The sequence below is a fragment of the Schistocerca americana genome, chromosome 1, assembly GCF_021461395.2.
Source record: "Schistocerca americana isolate TAMUIC-IGC-003095 chromosome 1, iqSchAmer2.1, whole genome shotgun sequence".
Classification (NCBI taxonomy): Eukaryota; Metazoa; Arthropoda; class Insecta; order Orthoptera; family Acrididae; genus Schistocerca; species Schistocerca americana.
Genome location: NC_060119.1, coordinates 960,599,222 through 960,622,765, shown reverse-complemented (window position 1 = coordinate 960,622,765; position 23,544 = coordinate 960,599,222). Strand labels below are relative to the sequence as shown.

The 23,544-nt window shown below is 43.2% G+C and overlaps 1 protein-coding gene across 1 annotated transcript in view; it reads right to left on the bottom strand.

Moving 5' to 3' along the window:
- Positions 1-405: 405 nt before the first annotated feature.
- LOC124595553 (neural cell adhesion molecule 2-like) overlaps positions 406-23,544 on the bottom strand; it is a 433,003-nt gene continuing 409,864 nt past the window's right edge. The window contains exon 7 of the mRNA XM_047134337.1: positions 406-779. Coding sequence (XP_046990293.1) covers positions 406-779 — 374 coding nt within the window. The remainder of the gene's footprint in view (positions 780-23,544) is intronic.

Below are 23,544 nucleotides of genomic sequence, written 5' to 3'. Positions count from 1 at the left end.
ATTGATATGTAAGTAAGATCCTGAACAAGAAAATATTGAATATGGCATTCACTGGAAAAAGTGAAACTTGTCGGTTTAGATTAACTAAAAGATTTAAAACATTTTTGGAATCTAGTAGAAGAATGCATTAAAAGCAACGAATATTTTTTCGAAATTTTAAAATATAATAAAAGAACCAGATTTCAATTTTTCCAAAAGGTGGCCATAAAGTACTACTCCCCCTTGGTATTACGAGGGTTAAGGGAGTCACACAGAGGCAGGAGGCGAACTATTACACTCGGATGTCTCAGCAACATGGCAGCTAAATGTAACTCATTTATCACCAATGTAGCTAAAATATTACTGCCTCAGAAATTAAAAATAACGATGTTGTTCCACCTCTATAAGACGAGTAAGAGTAACACGTTAATTAATATTGGTATGTAGGAATATTCTCCTGGGGGTTTGACTGTCGTCCTCACCAGCATCGATCCTCCGGTGTTGCTGCGAAGCCCGGAGGGTGGTGACGTTGAGCTCGGCCGCGGCGTCGCTGCGGCCCTTGCCGTTGCTGGAGTAGACGCGGAGGTGGTAGGTCGTGCCGGGTTCGAGTCCAGCGACGGTGAACTCCGGGGAGGCGCGGCTGGTGACGTTGGCCACCAGGCGGCCGCCGCGGCCGGCCAGCAGCTCCAGCGTGAAGTGCTGCGGCGGCAGCCCGCCGTCCGAGCCCCGCGTGCAGGACACCTGCAGCGACGTCGTGGACCGCGAGGACACGCGGCAGTCGCGGGGCGGGTCCGGCTTCCCTGCAGGAACAGGTCGCTGTGCGTGAGCGGGCTTCATCCTAGCTTCATCAGGGAAACGTTCTACACGGGACTGCAACGACGTCATCAAGACTGTGGACAAGTAGCCAATGCATGTAGCGATTTATTCGGAAATAACAGCCAAATACCAGTGACAAGGAAGAATATAAATGAACTTTCTGCTCGTTTTATTTGCTGAAATTTAAGCTGTAACGTAACATCAGAAATCGCGATATATTCGAAAATAATCCCTATAAGTGAGAGTAGGGGTCACACACCAAGGGTTCCGTACAAATTTAATTACGCATATAGATAGTTCATCCATTCCGGGAATCTAGCACTTTGTCATCAGGCCACAGGTGGCCCATCGGAACCATCCGATCGCCGTGTCATCCTCACTGAGGATGCGGATAGGAGGGCGTGTGGTTAGCACACCGCTTTCCCGATCGTTACGATGGTTTTCTTTGACCGGAGCCGCTACTATTCGGTCGAATAGCTCCTCAATTGGCATCACAAGGCTGAGTGCACCCCGAAAAATGGCAACAGCGCATGGCGGCCAGGATGGTCACCCATCCAAGTGCTTAACATCGGTGATCTGACGGAAACCGGTGTATCCACTGGGACAAGGCCGTTGCCCCGGGAATCTAGAATTTTGACGATTTTTGCTTGTTCCTGATATCGATACTTTCAAGTTATCAAAGGACGTGACATAAATGACAATTTATTGTGGTTGAGTTGACGTAGAAATGGTTCAAATGGCTCTGAGCACTATGGGACTTAACTTCTGAGGTCATCAGTCCCCTAGAACTTAGAACTACTTAAACCTAACTAACCTAAGGACATCACAAACATCCATGCCCGAGGCAGGATTTGAACCTGCAACCGTAGCGGTCGCGCGGATCCAGACTGAAGCGCCTACAACCCTCGGCCACTCCGGCCGGCTAAATATAATCAATTATAACTTAAAAGTCTTGGCAATTTTCATATACACCAGCTCCTATATTCATGAAGTGGTAAATTAATTTCTTAATGCATATTTTAAGGGGGTAACATGGTCCCCTTCTTAAGGGGACCAAATACGGCGTGTTCACAGGCAGAAAGGTCTGTACTGTTTGGAGGCTGGCCGAGAACCTCCCATTTGAATTTCTACAGGAGTGGCCGGCCGCAGTGGTCTAGCGGTTCTAGGCGCTCAGTCCGGAACCGCGCGACTACTACGGTCGCAGGTTCGAATCCTGCCTCGGGCATGGATGTGTGTGATGTCCTCAGGTTAGTTAGGTTTAAGTAGTTCTAAGTTCTAGGGGACTGATGACCATAGATGTTAAGTCCCATAGTGCTCAGAGCCATTTGAACCATTTTTCTACAGGAGTGCCGCGGCTGTGTTGGCCGTATGAGCCTTTGCACTGTCGTCGAGCAGAATGACCCCACGGGTGAGACTGCCAGGTCGTTTTGATTTGATCGCTTGACGAGGAGTGGCCAAGGTTTTGCGAGTAACGCTGGGCATTCACTGATGTCGCATGCTGCAGGAAGTGAACCAGGAGGGGGCCATTTACGGCCCCTTAAAAAGGCTCTGAGGTGTAAACGATTCACCTCGGACAGTGACGCCCTGCTGTACGTGCGGAACTGGTTAACATAACAGCCCAGGGAATTTTATGAGACAGCCATTCACCGCCTTGCGTCACAGTGGGACAAGTGTCTCTACAGCCAGTGTCAATACTTCTAACACACAGGTACTGGTTTTCGGAATTATGTCTCCGGCTCGTTTCTTTTTGAACGCGCCTTACACCAAACGGTCACGATCATTCCGCCCTGTGATCACACTGCGTGATCCCGTACATGATCATCACTGTGTACTGCCCTGTCCCACCTACAGGTTTCCCATACGCATATCTAACACAGCAGCCTATCTTGTGTTAGCTGTACGCCGATGTTAGATAAACCTATTCTATAATCAATCTCTCTCATTCGAACTCAACTTCATGATGTACACTACTGGCCATTAAAATTGCTACCCCAAGATGAAATGCAGATGATAAATGGGATTTCATTGGACAAATATATTATACTAGAACCGACATGTGATTACATTTTCACGCAATTTGGGTGCACACATCCTGAGAAATATGTACCCAGAACAACCACCCTCTGGCCGTAATAACGGCCTTGATACGCCTGGGCATTGAGTCAAACAGAGTTTGGATGGCGTGTACAGGCACAGCTGCCCATGTACCTTCAACACGATACCACAGTTCATCAAGAATAGTGACTGGCGTATTGTGACGAGCCAGTTGCTCGGCCACCATTGACCAGACGTTTTCAGTTGGTGAGAGATCTGGAGAATGTGCTGGCCAGGGCAGCAGTCGAACATTTTCTGTATCCAGAAATGCCCGTACAGGTCTGCTACATGCGGTTGTGTATTATCCTGCTGAAATGTAGGGTTTCGCAGGGATCGAAAGAAGGGTAGAGCCACGGGTCGTAACACATCTGAAATGTAACGGCAGTTTCGCGATAACGAACACACGCTTCCAATGTGCATTCACCGCGATGTCGCCAAACACGGATGCGAGCATCATGATGGTGTAAACAGAACATGGAATCATCCGAGAAAACGACATTTTGCCATTCGTGCACCCAGATTCGTCGTTGAGTACACCTTCGCAGGCGCTCCTGTCTGTGATGCAGCGTCAAGGGTAACCGCAGCCATGGTCTCCAAGCTGATAGTCCATGCTGCTGAAAACGTCGTCTAATTCTTCGTGCAGATGGTTGTTGTCTTGCAAACGTGCCCATCTGTTGACTCAGGAATCGAGATGTGGCTGCACGATGCGTTATGCGGATAAGATGGCTGTCATCTCGACTGCTAGTTATACGAGGCCGTTGGGATCCAGCACGGCGTTCCGTATTACCCTCCTGAACCCACCGATTGCATATTCTGCTAACAGTCATTGGATCTCGACCAACGCGAGCACCAATGTCACGATACCATAAACCGAAATCGCGATAGGCTACAATCCGACCTTTATCAAAGTCGGAAACGTGATGGTACGCATTTCTCCTCCTTACACGAGGCATCACAACAACGTTCACCAGGCAACGCCGGTCAACTGCTGTTTGTGTATGAGAAATCGGTTGGAAACTTTCCTCATGTCAGCACGTTGTAGGTGTCGCCACCGGCGTCAACCTTGTGTGTATGCTCTGAAAAGCTAATCATTTGCATATCACAACGTCCTCTTCTTGTCGGTTAAATTTCGCATCTGTAACAATTTTAATGGGCAGTAGTGTATATCCTTTTTCACTTCAGCGTGGAATGCTAGCACACTGTTTTAGAATTCATTATGTCTAACAGATTTATAGTGACAAACTGACGCAGTACTGACGTTTCTTTTTAGAGTAGTGTGTGTAATGCAGGGCTCCAAAATGTTTGAGATTGCATTAATAAAAAATAAAAGAAAATATTATTGTGGTGGTTGTAATGTTGTAATCCTTCAGGCGTTCTGCATAGTCTCCCTCCACTTGAGTACATATCACAGAAAAATTCATACAACCAAACTCTCAGAAATGTCCTCAACTAGCACGTCACATTGGCCTTAACGTCGGTTACGTCGTGAAAGCACTGATCCGTCAGGTGAGTTTCTGGTACTTCGTCGTCAGAAATGATGATTGTTTACGGAAAAGAATTGTTCGTGTTTTGTGGCCGGGGTCAACACGTCATTGTATTTCTTGCGGAGCCAAAGAGTGCGCTCATTTACATATTTCCGCATATACCACAGAGAATTAGAATGAAGGAAAAAAGAGTAATGTGGGCCAAAGGAAAGTGAACACTCTTACTGCAATCCACAATAAAGGAATGTATTTTAATGCGACCACCGATTTCAATAGTTAGCACAACCATAGGATTACTATACGATAAAGATCACGGTATTGTTCACACCGCATTGATATGCGGTTCAGTGTACCTGTTAGTACCATTACGCACACTTTTGCGAACTACACTGGATGATGTAAACCTTTCACTGGTCGTAACAATGGCGGACTTAAGCGTCGCGGTTCCTTTCCATCGACAGTACAAAAGCAAATACCGATGATCCATGCTTGCCATCCTCAATCAGCCATTTCAAGGTCGAGCATGTGTATATTAAATGACGTCATGGTTTATGAACAACAGGATGGTGAACAATTAACTTCACGTGTATTTCTAAGATAAACGCGTCTCCTTTATCTAAATCAATATTTTGTTCGTTTAACGATGCTCCAACACTCGTTCAGTAACTTAGCTATCCAGAAGTCTCTTTTTAATCCCAAATAAATAACTTCCATGCTACTATCAAACAAACAAGTGTGTGCTACTTGAATTTGTAGTGGTACACGTTGGGTAAGGTACTTTTGCAAGCTACGGCTGTGAAATATTTTTATCAATTACTTACTTTTCCTGATATTTTGCAATTTTCATTCTTTTCCATGTATCAGATCCTTTACATCAGATTTCATATCCGATCAAGACAACGGCGCAAGGATTATAGATACATGATGGCATGGAAACGACTAGTGTTTTGGCGCCAAGTTAATACATCAAAGGCCAGGGGAAAAAAGGTAAGCCACTTTTTTCGAAACTGAGTTACTGTTAGTGCTCAATGCAGGTTTATCATAGCAATTATTTACAAGAAAAGACCTTGAAAATACTATGCTAGTCGAAATTTTGCTATAAGGAGAACGAACCACGCATGTCTATAAAAATGTTAGACTATGGAACGCAAAGGCACTGGAGAAAATACCACAAGATGTGGAGGAAATGATCGAATCATCCAGATGTTAACCCGCCGGAGGTTCTTGTCCTCCCTCAGGCGTGGGTATGTGTGTAGCTCTTAGCGTAAGTTAGTTTAAGTAGTGCGTAAGTTTACGGATCGATGACCTAAGCAGTTTGGCCCCTTAGAAATTCACACACATTTGAACACATCCAGATGTTAGCCATCCACATTCATTGTGGTCAATGTTAATTAAAAGTGGTGTGGACTGGAAAACACTGTTGGATTCAAAAGTGCGCTGCAAAATGCAGCCTGTTAAGATAATATCAGCAGAATGTAGCCACTGTCGTATGGTCAAATATCAAAGGCCTTATCACAGAGGAATGCAGATTGGTATCATAAGAACAACACGACAATGACGACCAATCGAAGGGCTGCTTGAGCTGTCAATACCTGCTATTAGTAGTATGTTTAACTTGAGAATTCCTTACTTGGATAGTGCACTATAGCTTTGCACTTTTCTTCTGTTCGTTGTAATCTAACTCGAACAATTTCCTTCTTTATCAAACTCTGTCTGAAGCCTGATGCTTTGCTGTCCTAAAGTACTGTGGAGTTTTTTATTGCTAACCCACAGGTAAACACACAACGTGAGTGCTGTCGCTGTAATATCACAACCAGAGAGTCGTTCAGTTGTGATTACTATGGAATTATTGCATCTGCTTCGTTTGTCTTATCTGTTTCTTTCCCTTTACAGAATGACGTCTGACTGCACTTCGGGAATCTAGTTCCTTTTGGGGACAATATGGACGCCAATAATGCTATTTCCACATTCGTTGGACTCAAGTTGTTTAATGTATGAAACAAAAATTATTGTATGTACTTATATATTGCTGAAATCACAGTGCAAGCATTAAAACCGCTTTTTCTCGAGTTTCATAAAAATTGACTTATTTGATTTTTTCCTCCTGATTCTTCAAATAAACTTTAAATATAGAAACGTACTGAATTTAACTGATTATTTTTCAAATAAAGCAACTGAATCTCTTTGCTGTATGATGTAGTGGAAATTGGAGTACAGCAATATGTCAAATGATATTGCTTGTAAATTATTTCGACGACAAAATTTCGAGTATTGGTCGTGAAAAGCATAATAAGAGTTTTTATATATTTTTCATTGTTTCGAGACTTAAAACTCTCAAATATTAAGAAACGCTAGTCCATTCCATATTACAACTTGTACAAATCCTTAATTCGACCTCTTCATAAAGTATTGTGAGCAGCCACGTATTTCTAGAACAGGATGTTATCTGAACTACTGTCATAGGTACTTGGTACTCTCGAAGACGTCCGAAGCCATGCTAGCAAACACATTTACACTTCAACTCTTGTCGGGAAATGGAGGGGTTTACTAGCCTATGCTAATAGCGGATCTTATAAGCATGGGGTTGTTGTCTAAGGCTTATTCTAAATCTGAAAAATGGCTCTGAGAACTATGGGACTTAACATCTTAGGTCATCAGTCCCCTAGAACGTAGAACTAATTAAATCTAACTAACCTAAGGACATCACACACATCCATGCCCGAGGCAGGATTCGAACCTGCGACCGCAGCAGTCCCACGGTTCCGGACTGCAGCGCCTAGAACCGCACGGCTACCGCGGCCGGCATTCTAAATCTGAGTTTCCATCAGAAACACGAAGCAGTATCGAGAAGTCACTAACAGAATATGGGAGGAGTCGAAACTGAAAGACAGTTGTGAAAGCGTGCTGTCCACTTTCGGAATAACAACTAAAAACACGTGTGATGACAACGTTACATCAATTTGACATCGTATGCCAGCTTATGTATGAATAGAATACCTTAAAGAAAGTGAACACTAAGTAGATACTACATTAAGATTTTATGTTCGTATTATATTACTTCATATCATTTTGTCGCGTTAATTGCGTTTCAGATTCTCTTCTTTTCTTCTGGTGTCGTCTACCCTTTTCGGGGAATTTATAAATATTTTGCTTGCATCAAAAAAAGCACTATGTCATTTGTAAACTCCATACTGGGAAACATTTGTCTTCTGTTTTCTGCATTCTCTTCCTTTTTCGCGGCTAAACGTAACGGGCGAGACGAAAAATACGCTGCTATGACGCTGACGCATGGACGAAACCAACCATCTGTCTGCAAGATTTTTTTGTTAATGCGAGCGCTCCGTTCTTTTCCTTGTTGTTTAGTTCCAACGTTCGCTGCGATAGTCGCATTCGTTTGCACAGTACAGGGAAATGGATGCGGTCTTGTTGCGTAATTTATCGATAGCAACACAACTCTTCCACTGTAACTGCGTGGAGGTAGTAGCGGTACTACATTTTTGCTTAGGTCTTCACAAGCACCAAAACACACACGCTGGAGGCTACATTCATTTCCTCCAACAAAATGAAACTTTCATTTCTAATGACAGAGATATTGTAATTTTTTGTCTTCGGTAATATCTCTCTAACTCCATGTTATAGTTGAAATTATGCGAGATAAGGTGACTGGATTCAAAGTACTTATAGTGTGCTTGAAAACTAGAACTCAGTTGTCTTAATTTTCGAAACTATCGAAATAGAAAACAATTCTGGTGGCGTAACAGGCCAATCAATAGAGACCGAAAAAGATCGAATATCGGGAACAGTTCGTGTGGACCGAAATTTTTGTACAGCGGTAAGAGGGAGTGTCACGAACAACATACGAGGAATCATCGCTGATGAGGGATCAGTACTGGTGCGAAGGTGCGTTTGGAGGTCACTTTGGTACGTTTCTCTTGAAGATTTCGAAAACCGTGCCCTCCAACGAAAACTTATCCCAGTACAAAATTTAAATACTACATTAAATTTCCTACAGACAGGACCTATTCATATTTTCTGTAGTGAGCGAGAGAATATGAAAATCTTGCACATGTCTTATGAAGGTCAGATATTGTATTGATAGTTGCATGAAACAGCATCGTTAAAAGCAACTCACTCACACTGTATATTGATAATTTTTACTTATGGACCGTCTGACGGCAACTGAATAAAACACAATTTTAGTGCCATACGCGTTTCGCCTTTATTTTCTGCAAGGCATCATCAGTGGCAGGTTGCGTGGATAACTTCTTACATATTAAGCTCCTGTTGCGTTTTTGATGTTGTTTTTCTTCTTATGAATGGCAGTTTGCGGTTTTGTTTTCCCACATACCACAGCACTATAAACTGAACGCTTGTTTCAATGCAATGTTTTGGTTTCTGTTGCCGACAGGACCAAAAATGTTGAAGATGTCACTCACACTGTATTTTAAATGTAGCCTTCCGAGTCTATATTTCCCAATATATTAGACGTATTTAGTCGTATTATGTTTTATTATCTATAACGATATTCGACGATTGGTATTCACTAATTTATTTTGAAATACACTCAATGCGCTTTCGGACGGTAACTTGAGGTTTCATGACTCACAGCGAAAGCCACGCCTCTGCCGCTTGTAATTTGCCTCAGTCTTGTTCTAGACTGCCCAGTTATCACACACATTGCTGAAAGCACTTTTTTTTATTTGTTACTTTCTGATATTATAAGGGCTTTCAAATAGGGATAAAAATTCTGTGGGCATTCGAGGTAGTCCTGAATTTCAAGACAGTCCTGACATGGATAAGCGACTCGAATTCCTGCTCAAATTAGCGGCTAGTAAAAGCAACAAGAATGGTACAATGTGAGAAGAGAGTACATGTTCCGGATGTCATGCAGACACAGTTCTGTGGCCGTACGGATAACAGGTGCATCATAGTGCGGAAGTGAAATGCCGCGGAAATAGGAAACGCGCTCCAGTTTTGAAGTGCCGTTCACAGTACGGTTCCTGAGGGCAGTAAGAATAAATTGTACACAGATTCACCGTTAACTTCTCGGGTGGTTGTGAAATTGTGCCAACATTTTGACCAAGGCCACATAGACATGGGTAATGCCGACAGAGGAGGAAGGCCATCGACATCGACCACACGCGACGACGTCCAGGCAATCGAGGAAATGATTCGCAGTGAGACCATCGCGGACACTGCTCAGCAGATGCAAATCTCAATAGGCAGTGATTATTCCGTAGATAGAGTACGTCTGCAATATCGACAATTGTGCAGTTGTGCTCCCGCTTTATTCCACGATGACTGTCACCTTCATACAAAGGCGCAAGGCTTATGGTCACAAAGAACAAGAGACGCGGAAAATTAAGCAAAGGCATTCTTCTCCTGCACAAAAATACAGCATACCACACGGCTCACACGACACAGTTCAGTATATTCAATGAGTGGTTACAAAGCATGCACCATAGGTTAGAAAGGAGGCATCTTAAAGTTCAGATCTAGCACCGTGCGATTTCAATTTTTTTGACAAAGCTGAAGGAACATATGAAGGAGAAAGAGATTTTCCAGCGATGAGGCCATTCACACAGCGGTTCCCGAATAGTCGTTTTACTTAAGCTCAGAAGTCGTCTCTTATGTCTATAAAATTGATTCCGAATAAACAAAAAGGCGCATTGCGTAAATCCATTTCTAGTTATCCTTCCGCTTCCACTTTCTTCGCATTTGCATAAAGCATCCTTTCCACAGATTCATATTTGGTTCAATAGTTGAATGTAAATTCCATCCCCTTCAGATTTGTGAAACTGCAGTTAAGAGTAACCCAATGAAATATTATTGTAATTATCAAAACATAGTCCACCTTAGGGTGATACCATGTAAATATTAAATTTATAAAACTCGAATTTACCTACTGGAGGATTCAGAAAGGTTTATTTCACGGAAACATTTAGAAATGTTTCAACGGCGTCTGAATTATGGGTCGGTCTTTATACAGTTTGTGAGGGAACTAGTGTTCTCATTGCAAACCTATGAATCTCGCTTACATATGAGTACAATGTTGTGATCGGAGCAGTCTGTCGCACCATCACCAGAATTCCTCACATACTTCCTTCTTGGGTAGTTATCCTCTTATAGTATATTATTTGCGGAATATTTTGTTTGGTTTGTTTGACATACAAAAATGTAAAATAATTTTTTGACTATAAAACCTGTTGTCCATCCAATGATAGTGACGATTACTATTTTGTGTAGAAATAAACTCTCCTCGGCAGGTAGAGAGTATTAGTTGTTACATTACGGAATGAGTGTAATCAACGTTAAAGGAAAAATGCGTCTGAGTAATAATTATTTTGAGAAACATACGTTTGGACGGTTTTTGTGATTTCATAAAAAAATAATTAACGTGATGGAACTGTAAAGATACGGATTACATGTATTTGTAACGAAACCAAACATTCGATATTATGAAAAACTCCCTTGAATTCGAGACCGGGTGGCTGAACAAAACTGAGAAAGAACGAGGAAGCGCACTGTCTGAAAAAGATCAACCAAGAGGAGAATACTTTTACAGTAAACGTTGTAAATGTGATATCATACACGTTGCATTTCGACATTAATAAAATAACATATTTAATAAAAAATTGTGAGTTGATTTCATGGCCAGACTATCAGGTAATGGTTTTATCCTTTCTCGAACCTGTTTCCACACTTTTTTCCGCGTAAATATTTGTTTGCTTGGTAAAATGGTCTCTCTGGAAACGAGACAGTAAGTTTGCTTATGACATAGACGCTTTAGTCCTGTACAAAATATGTATGCTATTTGAATTTATTATCTAACTTTTATTAAGTATCAATAATGCTTTTGACTGAATAAGGGCGTTCAGTTCTGTGTAATCGAATCCATGAAACTCTGGTTTTCTCTTCTCACAACCGGTGTATGCTCCATCAACAATTAAAAGCATTTGAAAATGTTTAGAAACAGTATCGTTTTCTCTTTGCCATTATTACCACAAAGTGTTTTGAGTTGCCTTGAAACATTTATCTCGAGAGAAAACTGCCATAGCATCCGACGGAGGACGATGAAAGACTTATTTTAGACACTGTCTCAGGATTTTCCCAACATCTAGCCTATGTACTGACCGGTGGTGATTTGAGTTTCGTTACATATCATTCACCCTCACAGGCTTAGGACGCTTACTTTCTGGCAGAGCATGACTTAGACCAAATTTCTATTTGGTGTGATGAATGGCAGCTGGCTTTAAATGTAGAAAACTGTAGGTTAATGTAGATGATTAGGAAAAGCAAATGTATAAATTGGAATGCAACTTTAGTAGTGTGCTGCTTGATACAGTCACGTCGATCAAATAATGAGGCGTATCGCTCCAAAGCAATATGATATGGGATGAACATATAAGGACTGTAGCAGGGAAGGCGAATGGTCGACTTAGTGTTAATGGGAGAATTTTAGGGAAGCGTGGGCCATAATCAGATTGCAGAACGACATCGAAGCAGTTCAGAGGCGGGCTGCTAGATTTGTTACCGGAAAGTTCCAACAACACGCAAGTATTACGGAGACGATTCGGGATCTCAAATGGGAATTATTTGAGAGAAGGTGACGTTCTATCCGACAAGCGCTGCTGAGAAAATTTAGAGAACCAGCATTTGAGGCTGACTGCAGAACGATTCTACTGCCGACGTTGTACATTTCGCGTAAGCATTCAGAGAGATGGTCAGAGAGATTAGGGCTCGTACGGAGGCATGGAGGCAATAGTGTTTCCGTCCATTTTCGAATGGAACAGGAAAGGACATTACTAGTAATAGACAGAACACCCTCTGCCACGCACCATACTGTAGCTTGCGAAGTACGTATGAAGATGTAGAGACAGATTTTCAGATTATACACCACTGTTCACTGAGGACACTGGGAATTCAATAACACTCTTACCCACATTTTTGAAATCTTGTGGACGCCAGGAAACGATTTGATATGTGACCGGCAAGACCTTTCGCTTCGTGAAGGTCAGATGCCATTGGAGCTTACAACCACGGGGCACCATAATATCAGATCAAGGAGCTCGATAACGACACGGGAATAGAGGACGATACCAGTGCTGCAAGTGGCCTGGCGGTGAGCTTTGAGTACCAGCAATATGAGGCGAAAACCCGTATTTTCAATTCAAAATACGCGTTTTGAGCCAAAATTTATACTTATTCATCATGGGTAGGCTTCGTAGTGTAATAGTAAAGAATGTAAGTATTTATGTGAGCCTACAAAATAATACAAGGGTTGACTGAAAAGTAATTCTTCCACCATCGTAACTCTTCAACAGTTGGCAGCATTGTTATGCGGCAGGTACTGGCTTGGTCTGTAGCCTCTTCTCTACAGCTACATTGGCGGGAAGCCTTAGTATTGAACGGCTGTGTTGTTATAGTGTAAAGTATGGAACCCTGCGCAGATGGGCGGTCAATGAGATCAAAGCAACGTGCAGTCGTTGAAGTTTTGACAGCAGAAGGTGTCACCCCAAAGGAGATTCATCACAGAATGAAAGCAATTTATGATGATTGAGTTGATGTGAGTACTGCGCGTCGTTTGGCGAATAAGTTTTAAAAGTTGAGGCTAGAACATCTGACCTGCGTGACAAACAGAGTTGGAAGTCTTGTTACAGCAACCACCGAGTTTCGCAAGGCAAATGTTGACAGATTGATTCGGGATGATCGTCGTATCACTCAGAGAGAAAGTGCAAGCACAAACGGCATTTCACAAGAACGTGTGGGTCACATTATTGCTTTGCGGCTATCGGAAGATCTGTGCGCGATGGGTACCCCGGATGCTGACTCCTGAAATGAAAGCACACAGACTTGAAATTTGCCGGTCGGTTCTAGGCGCTTCAGTCCGGAACCGCGCTGCTGCTACGGTCGCAGATTCGAATCCTGCCTCGGTCATTGATGTGTGTGATATCCTTAGGTTAGTTAGGATTAATAGTTCTAAGTCTAGGAAACTGATGACCTCCGATGTTATGTCCCATATTGCTTAGAGCCATTTAAACTACACTCCTGGAAATGGAAAAAAGAACATATTGACACCGGTGTGTCAGACCCACCATACTTGCTCCGGACACTGCGAGAGGGCTGTACAAGCAATGATCACACGCACGGCGCAGCGGACACACCAGGAACAGCGGTGTTGGCCGTCGAATGGCGCTAGCTGCGCAGCATTTGTGCACCGCCGCCGTCAGTGTCAGCCAGTTTGCCGTGGCATACGGAGCTCCATCGCAGTCTTTAACACTGGTAGCATGCCGCGACAGCGTGGACGTGAACCGTATGTGCGGTTCACGGACTTTGAGCGAGGGCGTATAGTGGGCATGCGGGAGGCCGGGTGGACGTACCGCCGAATTGCTCAACACGTGGGGCGTGAGGTCTCCACAGTACATCGATGTTGTCGCCAGTGGTCGGCGGAAGGTGCACGTGCCCGTCGACCTGGGACCGGACCGCAGCGACGCACGGATGCACGCCAAGACCGTAGGATCCTTCGCAGTGCCGTAGGGGACCGCACCGCCACTTCCCAGCAAATTAGGGACACTGTTGCTCCTGCGGTATCGGCGAGGACCATTCGCAACCGTCTCCATGAAGCTGGGCTACGGTCCCGCACACCGTTAGGCCGTCTTCCGCTCACGCCCCAACATCGTGCAGCCCGCCTCCAGTGGTGTCGCGACAGGCGTGAATGGAGGGACGAATGGAGACGTGTCGTCTTCAGCGATGAGAGTCGCTTCTGCCTTGGTGCCAATGATGGTCGTATGCGTGTTTGGCGCCGTGCAGGTGAGCGCCACAATCAGGACTGCATACGACCGAGGCACACAGGGCCAACACCCGCCATCATGGTGTGGGGAGCGATCTTCTACACTGGCCGTACACCACTGGTGATCGTCGAGGGGACACTGAATAGTGCACGGTACATCCAAACCGTCATCGAACCCATCGTTCTACCATTCCTAGACCGGCAAGGGAACTTGCTGTTCCAACAGGACAATGCACGTCCGCATGTATCCCGTGCCACCCAACGTGCTCTAGAAGGTGTAAGTCAACTACCCTGGCCAGCAAGATCTCCGGATCTGTCCCCCATTGAGCATGTTTGGGACTGGATGAAGCGTCGTCTCACGCGGTCTGCACGTCCAGCACGAACGCTGGTCTAACTGAGGCGCCAGGTGGAAATGGCATGGCAAGCCGTTCCACAGGACTACATCCAGCATCTCTACGATCGTCTCCATGGGAGAATAGCAGCCTGCATTGCTGCGAAAGGTGGATATACACTGTACTAGTGCCGACATTGTGCATGCTCTGTTGCCTGTGTCTATGTGCCTGTGGTTCTGTCAGTGTGATCATGTGATGTATCTGACCCCAGGAATGTGTCAATAAAGTTTCCCCTTCCTGGGACAATGAATTCACGGTGTTCTTATTTCAATTTCCAGGAGTGTATTTGAACTTGAAATTTGCCAGGAACTCCTCTCGCGTTAGGAGAATGAAGACGCACAGTACTGACATCAACACAATCATCATAAATTGTTTTCACTCCCTGATGAACCTCCTTTGGGGTGACACCTTCTGCTGTCAAGAATTCAATGACTGCAGGTTGCTTAAATCACATTGGCCGACTGTCTGCGCAGGATTCCATACTTTGCACTGTAACAACACAACCGTTCAGTACCAAGGCTTCCCGCAAACTGGAGCTGTAGAGAAGAGGCTTCGGAACAAGCCAGTACCTGCCGCATACCAGTGCTGCCAACTGTTGAAGAGTTACCACAGGGAGGTTTACTTTTCAGTCAACCCTCGTATATTCGTCGAGATATCTCAATCACAAGCTAAGATTAACTTTTTGTAGATGTGGTTCATGATCATGAAATATTGCGTACACAACATCATGGTCACCTTTCGACTGTAAAACTATTTATTTGTTAAAGCCCAATATTGCAATTAAGATTTAGTGGTTGTTACCAAGTGGATATAATTGCTCTTTAGATCATGTCAAAACCAAAGAATCGTCCAACGTGATATGACACAGAAGCTGGTTTCACCTAATTGTGTCCCTGATACTACAACTTGTTTGTACTGCACTCTTTGAATTGCGTGCTAAGCATAGCGCTCGCATTCTGCCAGATTTTTCATCACATCCATAATATTTGTTAGACTAAATCATTCCATATTTGCATTTGTTTCACATAAAACAAGCTGGTTTTGTCACACGGTGTTTTGTGGACTCACGTATATTTCTCGCTGCTTACGAACGTTTATGCGAATTAGTCCATTTAACTGCATGTAAGTGTATATCTGGTGTTCTATTTTATTTTTATTCGCATTTGTTTATCGTACTTCCTCGCATGTAATGGTGAACTCATGCTACCAACTCACCTGTCATAAATCTTGGTTTTAATAACTCACAGATACGCTGTTCCTGTACTCTTTAGTACTGGTGTTAATTTTAAATATCGGTTGCCGATATTCTAGTCCACCAAAGCACACAGCACGAACTAAATCGGCGTTTTGGTTGATACGCTATCGACACACAACGCTTGGTACCGATCTGACTGTCTGACATCTGGCAGTTCGGGTGTGAGTGAATAGCGCAGCTGTCATTTGGTGGACCTGGGTTCGATTCACGCCCAGGTCGAATTTTTTATCCGTTCGGAGAATGGTCTTTGCGTTGTTCTTATCATCAATTCTTCTTATCATCAATTCACCATCACCGCAGCGCAAGTCGCGAAAAAGTGGCGTCAGATAAACGATTAGGCGGCCAAAAATGCACCACGATCATTTGATTTCATTTCATCATGGGATGTACTAATGAATTCATCTACATGTGCATCTACATCCACGTGATTACTCTGCCATTCACAGTTAAATGACTGCCAGAGGGTTCAATGAACCCATTCAAGCTGTCTCTCTACCGTTCCACTCTCGAACGGCGCGCGGGAAAAACGAGCACTTAAATTTTCCCTTGCGAGCCCTGATTTCTTTTACTTTATCGTGATGATCATTTACCTCTATGTAGGTGGGTGACAATAGAATGTTGTTGCAATCGGAGGAGAAAATTTGTGATTGAAATTTCATGAGAAGATCCTGTCGAAATGAAAAACGCCTTAGTCTTAATGATTGCCACTCCAGTACACGTATCACGCCTGTGGCACTATTCCCCTAGTACGTGTTAATACATAACGAGCCGCCCTTCTTTGTTCTTTTTCGATGCCATCCGTCAATCCCAACTGATGCGGATCCCACACCGCACAGCAATACTCCAGAATAGGGTGGACAAGCGTGGTGTAAGCAGTCTCTTTAGTAGGCTTGTTGCACCTTCTGATTGTTCTGCCAATGAATCGCAGTCTTTGGTTGGCTCTACCCACAACATTTTCTATGTGATCGTTTCAATGTAGGGTGTTTGTAATTGCGATCCCTAAGTATTTAGTTGAATTTACAGTCTTCAGATTTGTGTGACTTATCGCATAATCGAAATTTAGCGGATTTGTTTTAGGACTTAACACCTTTCTTTATTCAGGGTCAATTGCCGCTTTTCGCACCATACAGATATCTTATCTAAATCATTTCGCAATTCGTTCTGGTCAACTGATGACTTTACAAGACGGTAAATGACAGCATCATCTGCAAACAATCTATGACGGCTACTGAGATTGTCTCCTATGTCGTTAATATAGATCAGGAACAATAGAAGGCCTATAACACTTCCTTGGCCACGCCGGATATTATTTCTGTTTTACTTGATGATTTTCCGTCTATTACTATGAACTGTGACCTTTCTGACAGGAAATCACGAATTCAGTCGAACAACTGAGGCGATATTCCATAGGCACGCAATTTGGTTAGAAGACGCTTGTGATGAACGGTGTGGAAAACCTTCTGGAAATCCAAGAATATTGAATCAATTTGACGTCCCCTGTCGATAGCACTCATTACTTCATGAGTATAAGGAGGTAGCTGTGTTTCGCAAGAACGATTTTTTTCTGAATCCGTGCTGAGTGTGTGAATAAATCGTTTTCTTCGAGGTACTTCATAATGTTCGAATACCCTACTGCAAATCGACGTTAGTGATATGGGCATGTAATTCAAAGGATTACTCCTACTTCCCTTTTTGGGTATTGGAGTGACTTACGCAATTTTCCAGTCTTTATGTACGGATCCTTCTGAGAGAGGGTGGTTGTATATAATTGCTAAATATGGAGCTATTGTATCAGCCTACTCTGAGAGGAATCTGACTGGTATACAATCTGTACCAGAAGCCTTGCTTTTATTAAGTGATTTAAGCTGCTTTGCAACATCGAGGCTATCTGTTTCGATGTTTCTCATCTTTTCAGTTGTTCTTGATTGTAATTCATGAATATTTACTTCGTCGTCTTTGGTGAAGGAATTTCGGAAAGTCGTGTTTAATAACTCTGCTTTAGTCACGCTGTCATCAATGACTTCAGCGTTGTCGTCGCGCAGTGAAGGTATTGACTGTGTGCTTTATGTATGACGAGAATCTCTTTGGGTTTTCTGCCAGATTTTGATACAGAGTTTCGTTGTGGAAATTACGGGAAGCACCTCGCACTGAGGTACGCGCTATATTTATAACTTCTGCAAAACTTTGCGAGTCTTGGGGATTTTGCGTCCTTTTAAATTTGGCATGCTTTTTTCGTTGCTTCTGGAACAGCCATCTGACCCGTTTTCTGTACAATGGAGGATCAGTACCTTCACTTTTTAATTTATGTGGTGTATATCTCTCAATTGCTGTCGATTCTATCTCTTTGAAATAATTCCACAACTTTTCTACGCTCACATGGTCAGATCGGAACGAGTACAGACTGTCTCTTCAAAAGGCGTCAAGAAAATTTTTCTGTATAACTGATGTTTATTAAACTCAGTATAATTCAATATGTTGGGAGTACATTTACACTTACTATACAGTATCACACAACCTCATGTACAAAAATGCACCTCGATGTAACCGTAGAATATTTTTGCTGTGTAATAGTACCCTACTTTATACAATATCTACGCATTCTAACACTAAAAGGACTACAAAACATTCTCAGTGGCAAACAGCAACAGTTTTCAAAGCAGAATTACGTACTCATTCCGTGACAACATATAATGAAATTGAGTACAAATTAATAGCTGCTAACAATGATTTCTCGAATGCAAGAAAGTACGAAAATCGGATATGAATAAAATTACGAACAATATTACAATGTAATTAAGTCGAGCAGTTCACACACGGATTAGTAAGCAGTAACAAACATATGTCAGTTGACAAAATAGCATGCGATAAAACTAGCTTCAGTTTTATATGAAACTAAAGCAAATATGGAATCATTTACTACGTACAACAGTAAGGAAGAGAGAAAAAATCTAGCATAATACAAGCAAATATTGAGAAAGCCTGTCAAAGAGTACAATGCACATAGAAAGTCGTAATTAGGAACACAATTGTATGCAATTAGAATCTGTTTGAAACGAAACCAAAAACATATGGAAGACTTTAAATCAGCTAATAAGAAATCGAAATGACGGTTTGATAAATTGGCAGCGCTCCGAGTGGCCTCATAGTCAACCAAGGTCGTGTTACCGAAAATCCCTTAACAATTAATGATTGGGTACTGCTGGTGATGAATGTCTACAACGTTTCGAAAAAATGCCAGGATCAGATCTCTTAAAAATACAAGTTTTACTGAACATTTCATTTGGTTACATGCATAGGGGTATAAAGTCGGTGGAAGTTTATGTTGCCTCAAACAACAATTTAAATTGTCATTTTTTTGAGGAGACACAGTGTGAACGTTAATAAAACCAACGAACTGCAGGGTGGATTCCTTCCTGGAAATGCAGGAAAAAGGGTTCTATGAACATGTCTTCAGATATGCGTTGTTGCCGTGGTAGATGGCGCTGAGGGATGAAAGTTCCCCTAACCAAGTGCCGTGTGTTCCAGGCTTTTGTGACGGATCCAGCGTACTATAGGCAGCAGAATGGTCCGCTATTCATGTCGGGAAAAAGCAGAGATGGTGTCTGCGTCCAATCAAGCAGATGGAAACGGTCGAGAGACCACACGGCTATAATAAAACAAGTACCCTCATGGACACCAACTACATCACACAACACGTCAAGCTGTTTTTCGGCGTTTGTATGATCATGGGCTCCTTTCAGACCGACGAACGTCCAGGTAGGCGCTGCACTGTGCGTACACCAGATTTGGAGTTTGTACTGGGGTTCGTCTCAATATCCTATAGTACCCGGTCTTCCAAATCTTGTGTACACACAGTCCGTCGTCTCCCTGCGGGTTCGTCTGTCTCAAAGGACCTGTGATCACACAAATGCTCAAAAAGGGATTAAAATGTTGGCGTAATGTCATTGGTGTCTCTGAGGGTACTTGTGTTGGTACCTTTGTGCTTCCTCTCGACCGTTTCCATATGCTTAGCAGCACACAAACACCATTTCGGCTTGTTCCCTGTGTGAATAGCAGCCATTCTGCTGCTTACAGTACTATGGGTACCAATCACACAGCCTGCAATACACAAGAAACGGCATGTGGCCAGTTTCATTCGTCAGCGCCATCAGCCATGGAAACGATGCGTTTCCAGACACATGTTCATAGGACCTTTATTTGCTCCATCTCCAGTCAGGAATCTGTCCCTCAAGTTTGTCGGTTTTATTAATATTCAACCTGCGAATTTAACTGACGTATAAGCTTGATACGGACCAGTGATTCCAACGTTTATGAGACCATTACCGCTTCGTGAATCAGATATTAGCTAATAACCACACGTACCGCCCCCCCCTTTTTTCCCTCGCCCACCATCATCAACATTAGCATCTAACTAAATTTTAGAATGAAAACAAAGTTTCTTTCAACACTTACTTTTTTAAGTGACGATGCGTTTTATTAAACCACGATCGACTGACAAGTCTTCGAAGGAAGCATTTGAAATACGAATTCACGACATCCAGATAGTGATGCCTCCAGTATGTGAATATCGATACGTTTGAACGTCTATACATGAGGTGCATATGTGGCACGAGGATAGCATACTGAATTGCCGAAACTGGTTACGACAACAAGCAAAATACTTTCACAAATCGCACGGCTGTTTGGCCACCTTCATTGTCAAATATTTCGCCAGCTGCTTGCCCACGTCCACAAAGGATACTTGTTGTTAGGCCAACTTCTTGTAAGTCAGTTGATTCCTGGAGTTCTTTTTTCTGAATTGCCAGAAGCTGGAAGAATTCACGCTGCTTTATGTTTCTGTCTTACTACTGACGCTATTAATAATAATAACAGTAATAACACCTTGTAGATCCTACAGCAGTGTAGTAGCTATTAGATAGTTACTGTTGTGTTGTGCTGTCAGTTGGTTCGTATATTGTTGCTAACAGAATAATGAAGCAATTTCTCCTCATTTAAGGAATTACGTACAACTCAGAGTAGGCTTTTTCATGAGATATTTAAGCACATGTGATGTCTATTTCTCACTTTTACTGCCATAAATGCAAGGTACAAAGTACGTGAGTAGTGAGTGGACTGCGTGAGGAAGAAGTTGTTCGCAGCTTCGTTTGACAAGCTGTAAATTCCACCACATTTTGTCACGTGTTTATGCTAGTATATGAAAAAGTAATTATTGCTAACTTATATAATCAGTATTAGAGTGTTACGAAATAGTGCTTAAAAGTAGTGATCTATTAATTGTAAGTTAGTTTCGTGATCGAAACACAACTACGCAACACCACATAAACTAAAGTCACTGTTAACGGGACACGAACAATTATGAAATTTAATTTGACAAGACTTGCATTTCAGCTATAAAGTATAGTCCGTCGTTGAAATTAGTCGACAGATTTGTATCAGTGATTTATGTTGGCCAGCCTTCTAGTTTTTGGGAGCAATGAGCAATCATCACGTCCCATTCTGCTATTCTACAGTTGCCATCAAACGTTATTTAAAGTTCAGTTTTGTCATTTGCTAAATGTGCTTCAAGCTCTTTGCAACAACGACGCACCCTTTCTAACTTCCATTACACTTCCTGAGACCATCAGACGCAGAAAGAGAGAGAGAGATAGACAGAGAGACAGAGAGAGAGAGAGAGAGTCTTACTCAAGCTCAGTTACTTCCCAGAAAAACTATTTCATGGCGTAAAAGAATTAATCATAAAAGTAGTTTTTAAAATGTAGAAAGTCTGATTTAATATGTAGGCTAGGAGCCCAAGTGGAAAACGACTCGGCTTTTTACTTTAAGCATTTTGTCCTAAAGCTCTTTCATCTCAGGTTATAGTTTCTCTAGTGGCTTCCTGGTAAATGTGTTTCATTTGCTTATGCGACGTTTCGTATTTGTTCTACAGCTTTGTCTGTAGCAGTAAGGCTGGTGAAGGTTCATTTTGTACGCGAGCTTTTAGAGAGCTTGGTATACACAGACATGCATACCTCCGACGTCGAGGCTGCGAGCCATTCGTAATGGAAAGCAAAAAGGCAGCGCAATACACTTCGTTCACTCCTGTCTCTGCTACGTATCGTAAAGTGAAGGTAGAGATACGTTTGCTTTGAGGTGTACGAGTGAAACCACTCCCTTTGAAAAGCACATACTCCCTCTCCCTCCCTGTCTGTCTCTTCTTCCCCCTCGTATGCCGTTAATTGTAACTTTACTTTTAGTAACCTGTGTGTGTGTCTGAGTGTGTGTTTGGTACACCCAGAGAGATTTCGATGCAAGACGACGTTAACGTATCTTATGTCAAATTCTTTATTCTTAACACGAATAATGTAACACAAAAATTTAAACAGCAGCATATTATTAAGCGGCAGCGTGTTACTGCCATAACAGACGGAAAAGAAATTAGTAATTACTAAATGAATAGAAGAAAATCTTTCCTGCTGTTGGCTGTTTCTTATAAACTGAAGATTTCTTAGCCCCAACCATAGCACAAATCGTTTTTAAGAGGCTGTGTGATGAAAACATATATTAATACACTGACCACACAGAACATTGTGACCACCGACTTACTGTCGATGGAAATCCATCCAGGCGATAGGAGCGCCACCTGGCGAGGAATGACTGGTAGTCAGACACACACACGGTGCATGTAGTAACAGTGAGCGTTTGTAGAATGGGGAAGCCACGCGATCTATCCAAGACTGACCGGGGTCAGATTGTGACGGCCCAGGGGCTCCGCACAAGCGTTTCGGGAACTACGCCACTTGTCGGGTGTTCGAAGAGCGCTAGGGTGAGTGTCTTCAGCACGTGGCGAGGCCAAGGTGAAATCACGTCCAGACGTTGTTGGGTTAGGCGGAAACCCCTCATTACAGATGTCGGACGTCGTAGGCTGGGGAGACTAGTAATACAGGACAGACGGCGAACTGTGACGGAATTAACACCAGACTTTCTTTAATGGTGGGCAATGTACAAGTGTGTCTGAACACGCAGTGCACCAAACACTCCTGAGGATGGGCCTCCACACCCGACGAAGCATGCATGTGCCAATGTTAATATCACGACATCGATAACTACGACTGAAATGGGCTCTTGACCATCAGCACTGGACGATGGTGCAGTGGCAGAGTATAGCATGGTGTGAAGAGTCCCGATACATTTTTCATCTTGCCGATGGGAAAGAACGAATCCGTCGTCTCCCAGGGGAACGGCTCCTTGACACCTGTACTGCTGGACGGAGACAAGCTGGTGGCGGCTCTGTTGCGGTCTGTGGATCACTCATGTGGTTATCCATGGGTCAAATGGAACCAATGCAAGGCACTTTGACGGCCAAGAACTATCGTACAGTGGTTGAAGATCACGTAGACCCCTTCGTGACGATCATGTTTCTAGACGGCAGTTGCATTTTTCAACAAGATAATACACCATGTCGCAAGGTCAGGAGTGTGATGGAGTGGTTCGAGTTCCAATTGATGTGCTGGCCCTCGAGCTCGCCAGATCTGAACCCGACCGAGCACATCTGAGATGTGATTAAATGTGGCATCGCGCTCATCGCCCCCCGCCCCGAAATTTACGGTAATTAGGTGACTTGCGTGTGCAAAAGTGGTACTAGCCCCTCCAGCGACCTACGAAGGGCTCATTGTTTTCATTCCACGACGTGTCTCCGCTGTTACCCGTGACAAAGGTAAACATTGCGGCTATTAGGTAGGTGGCCATAAAGTTCTC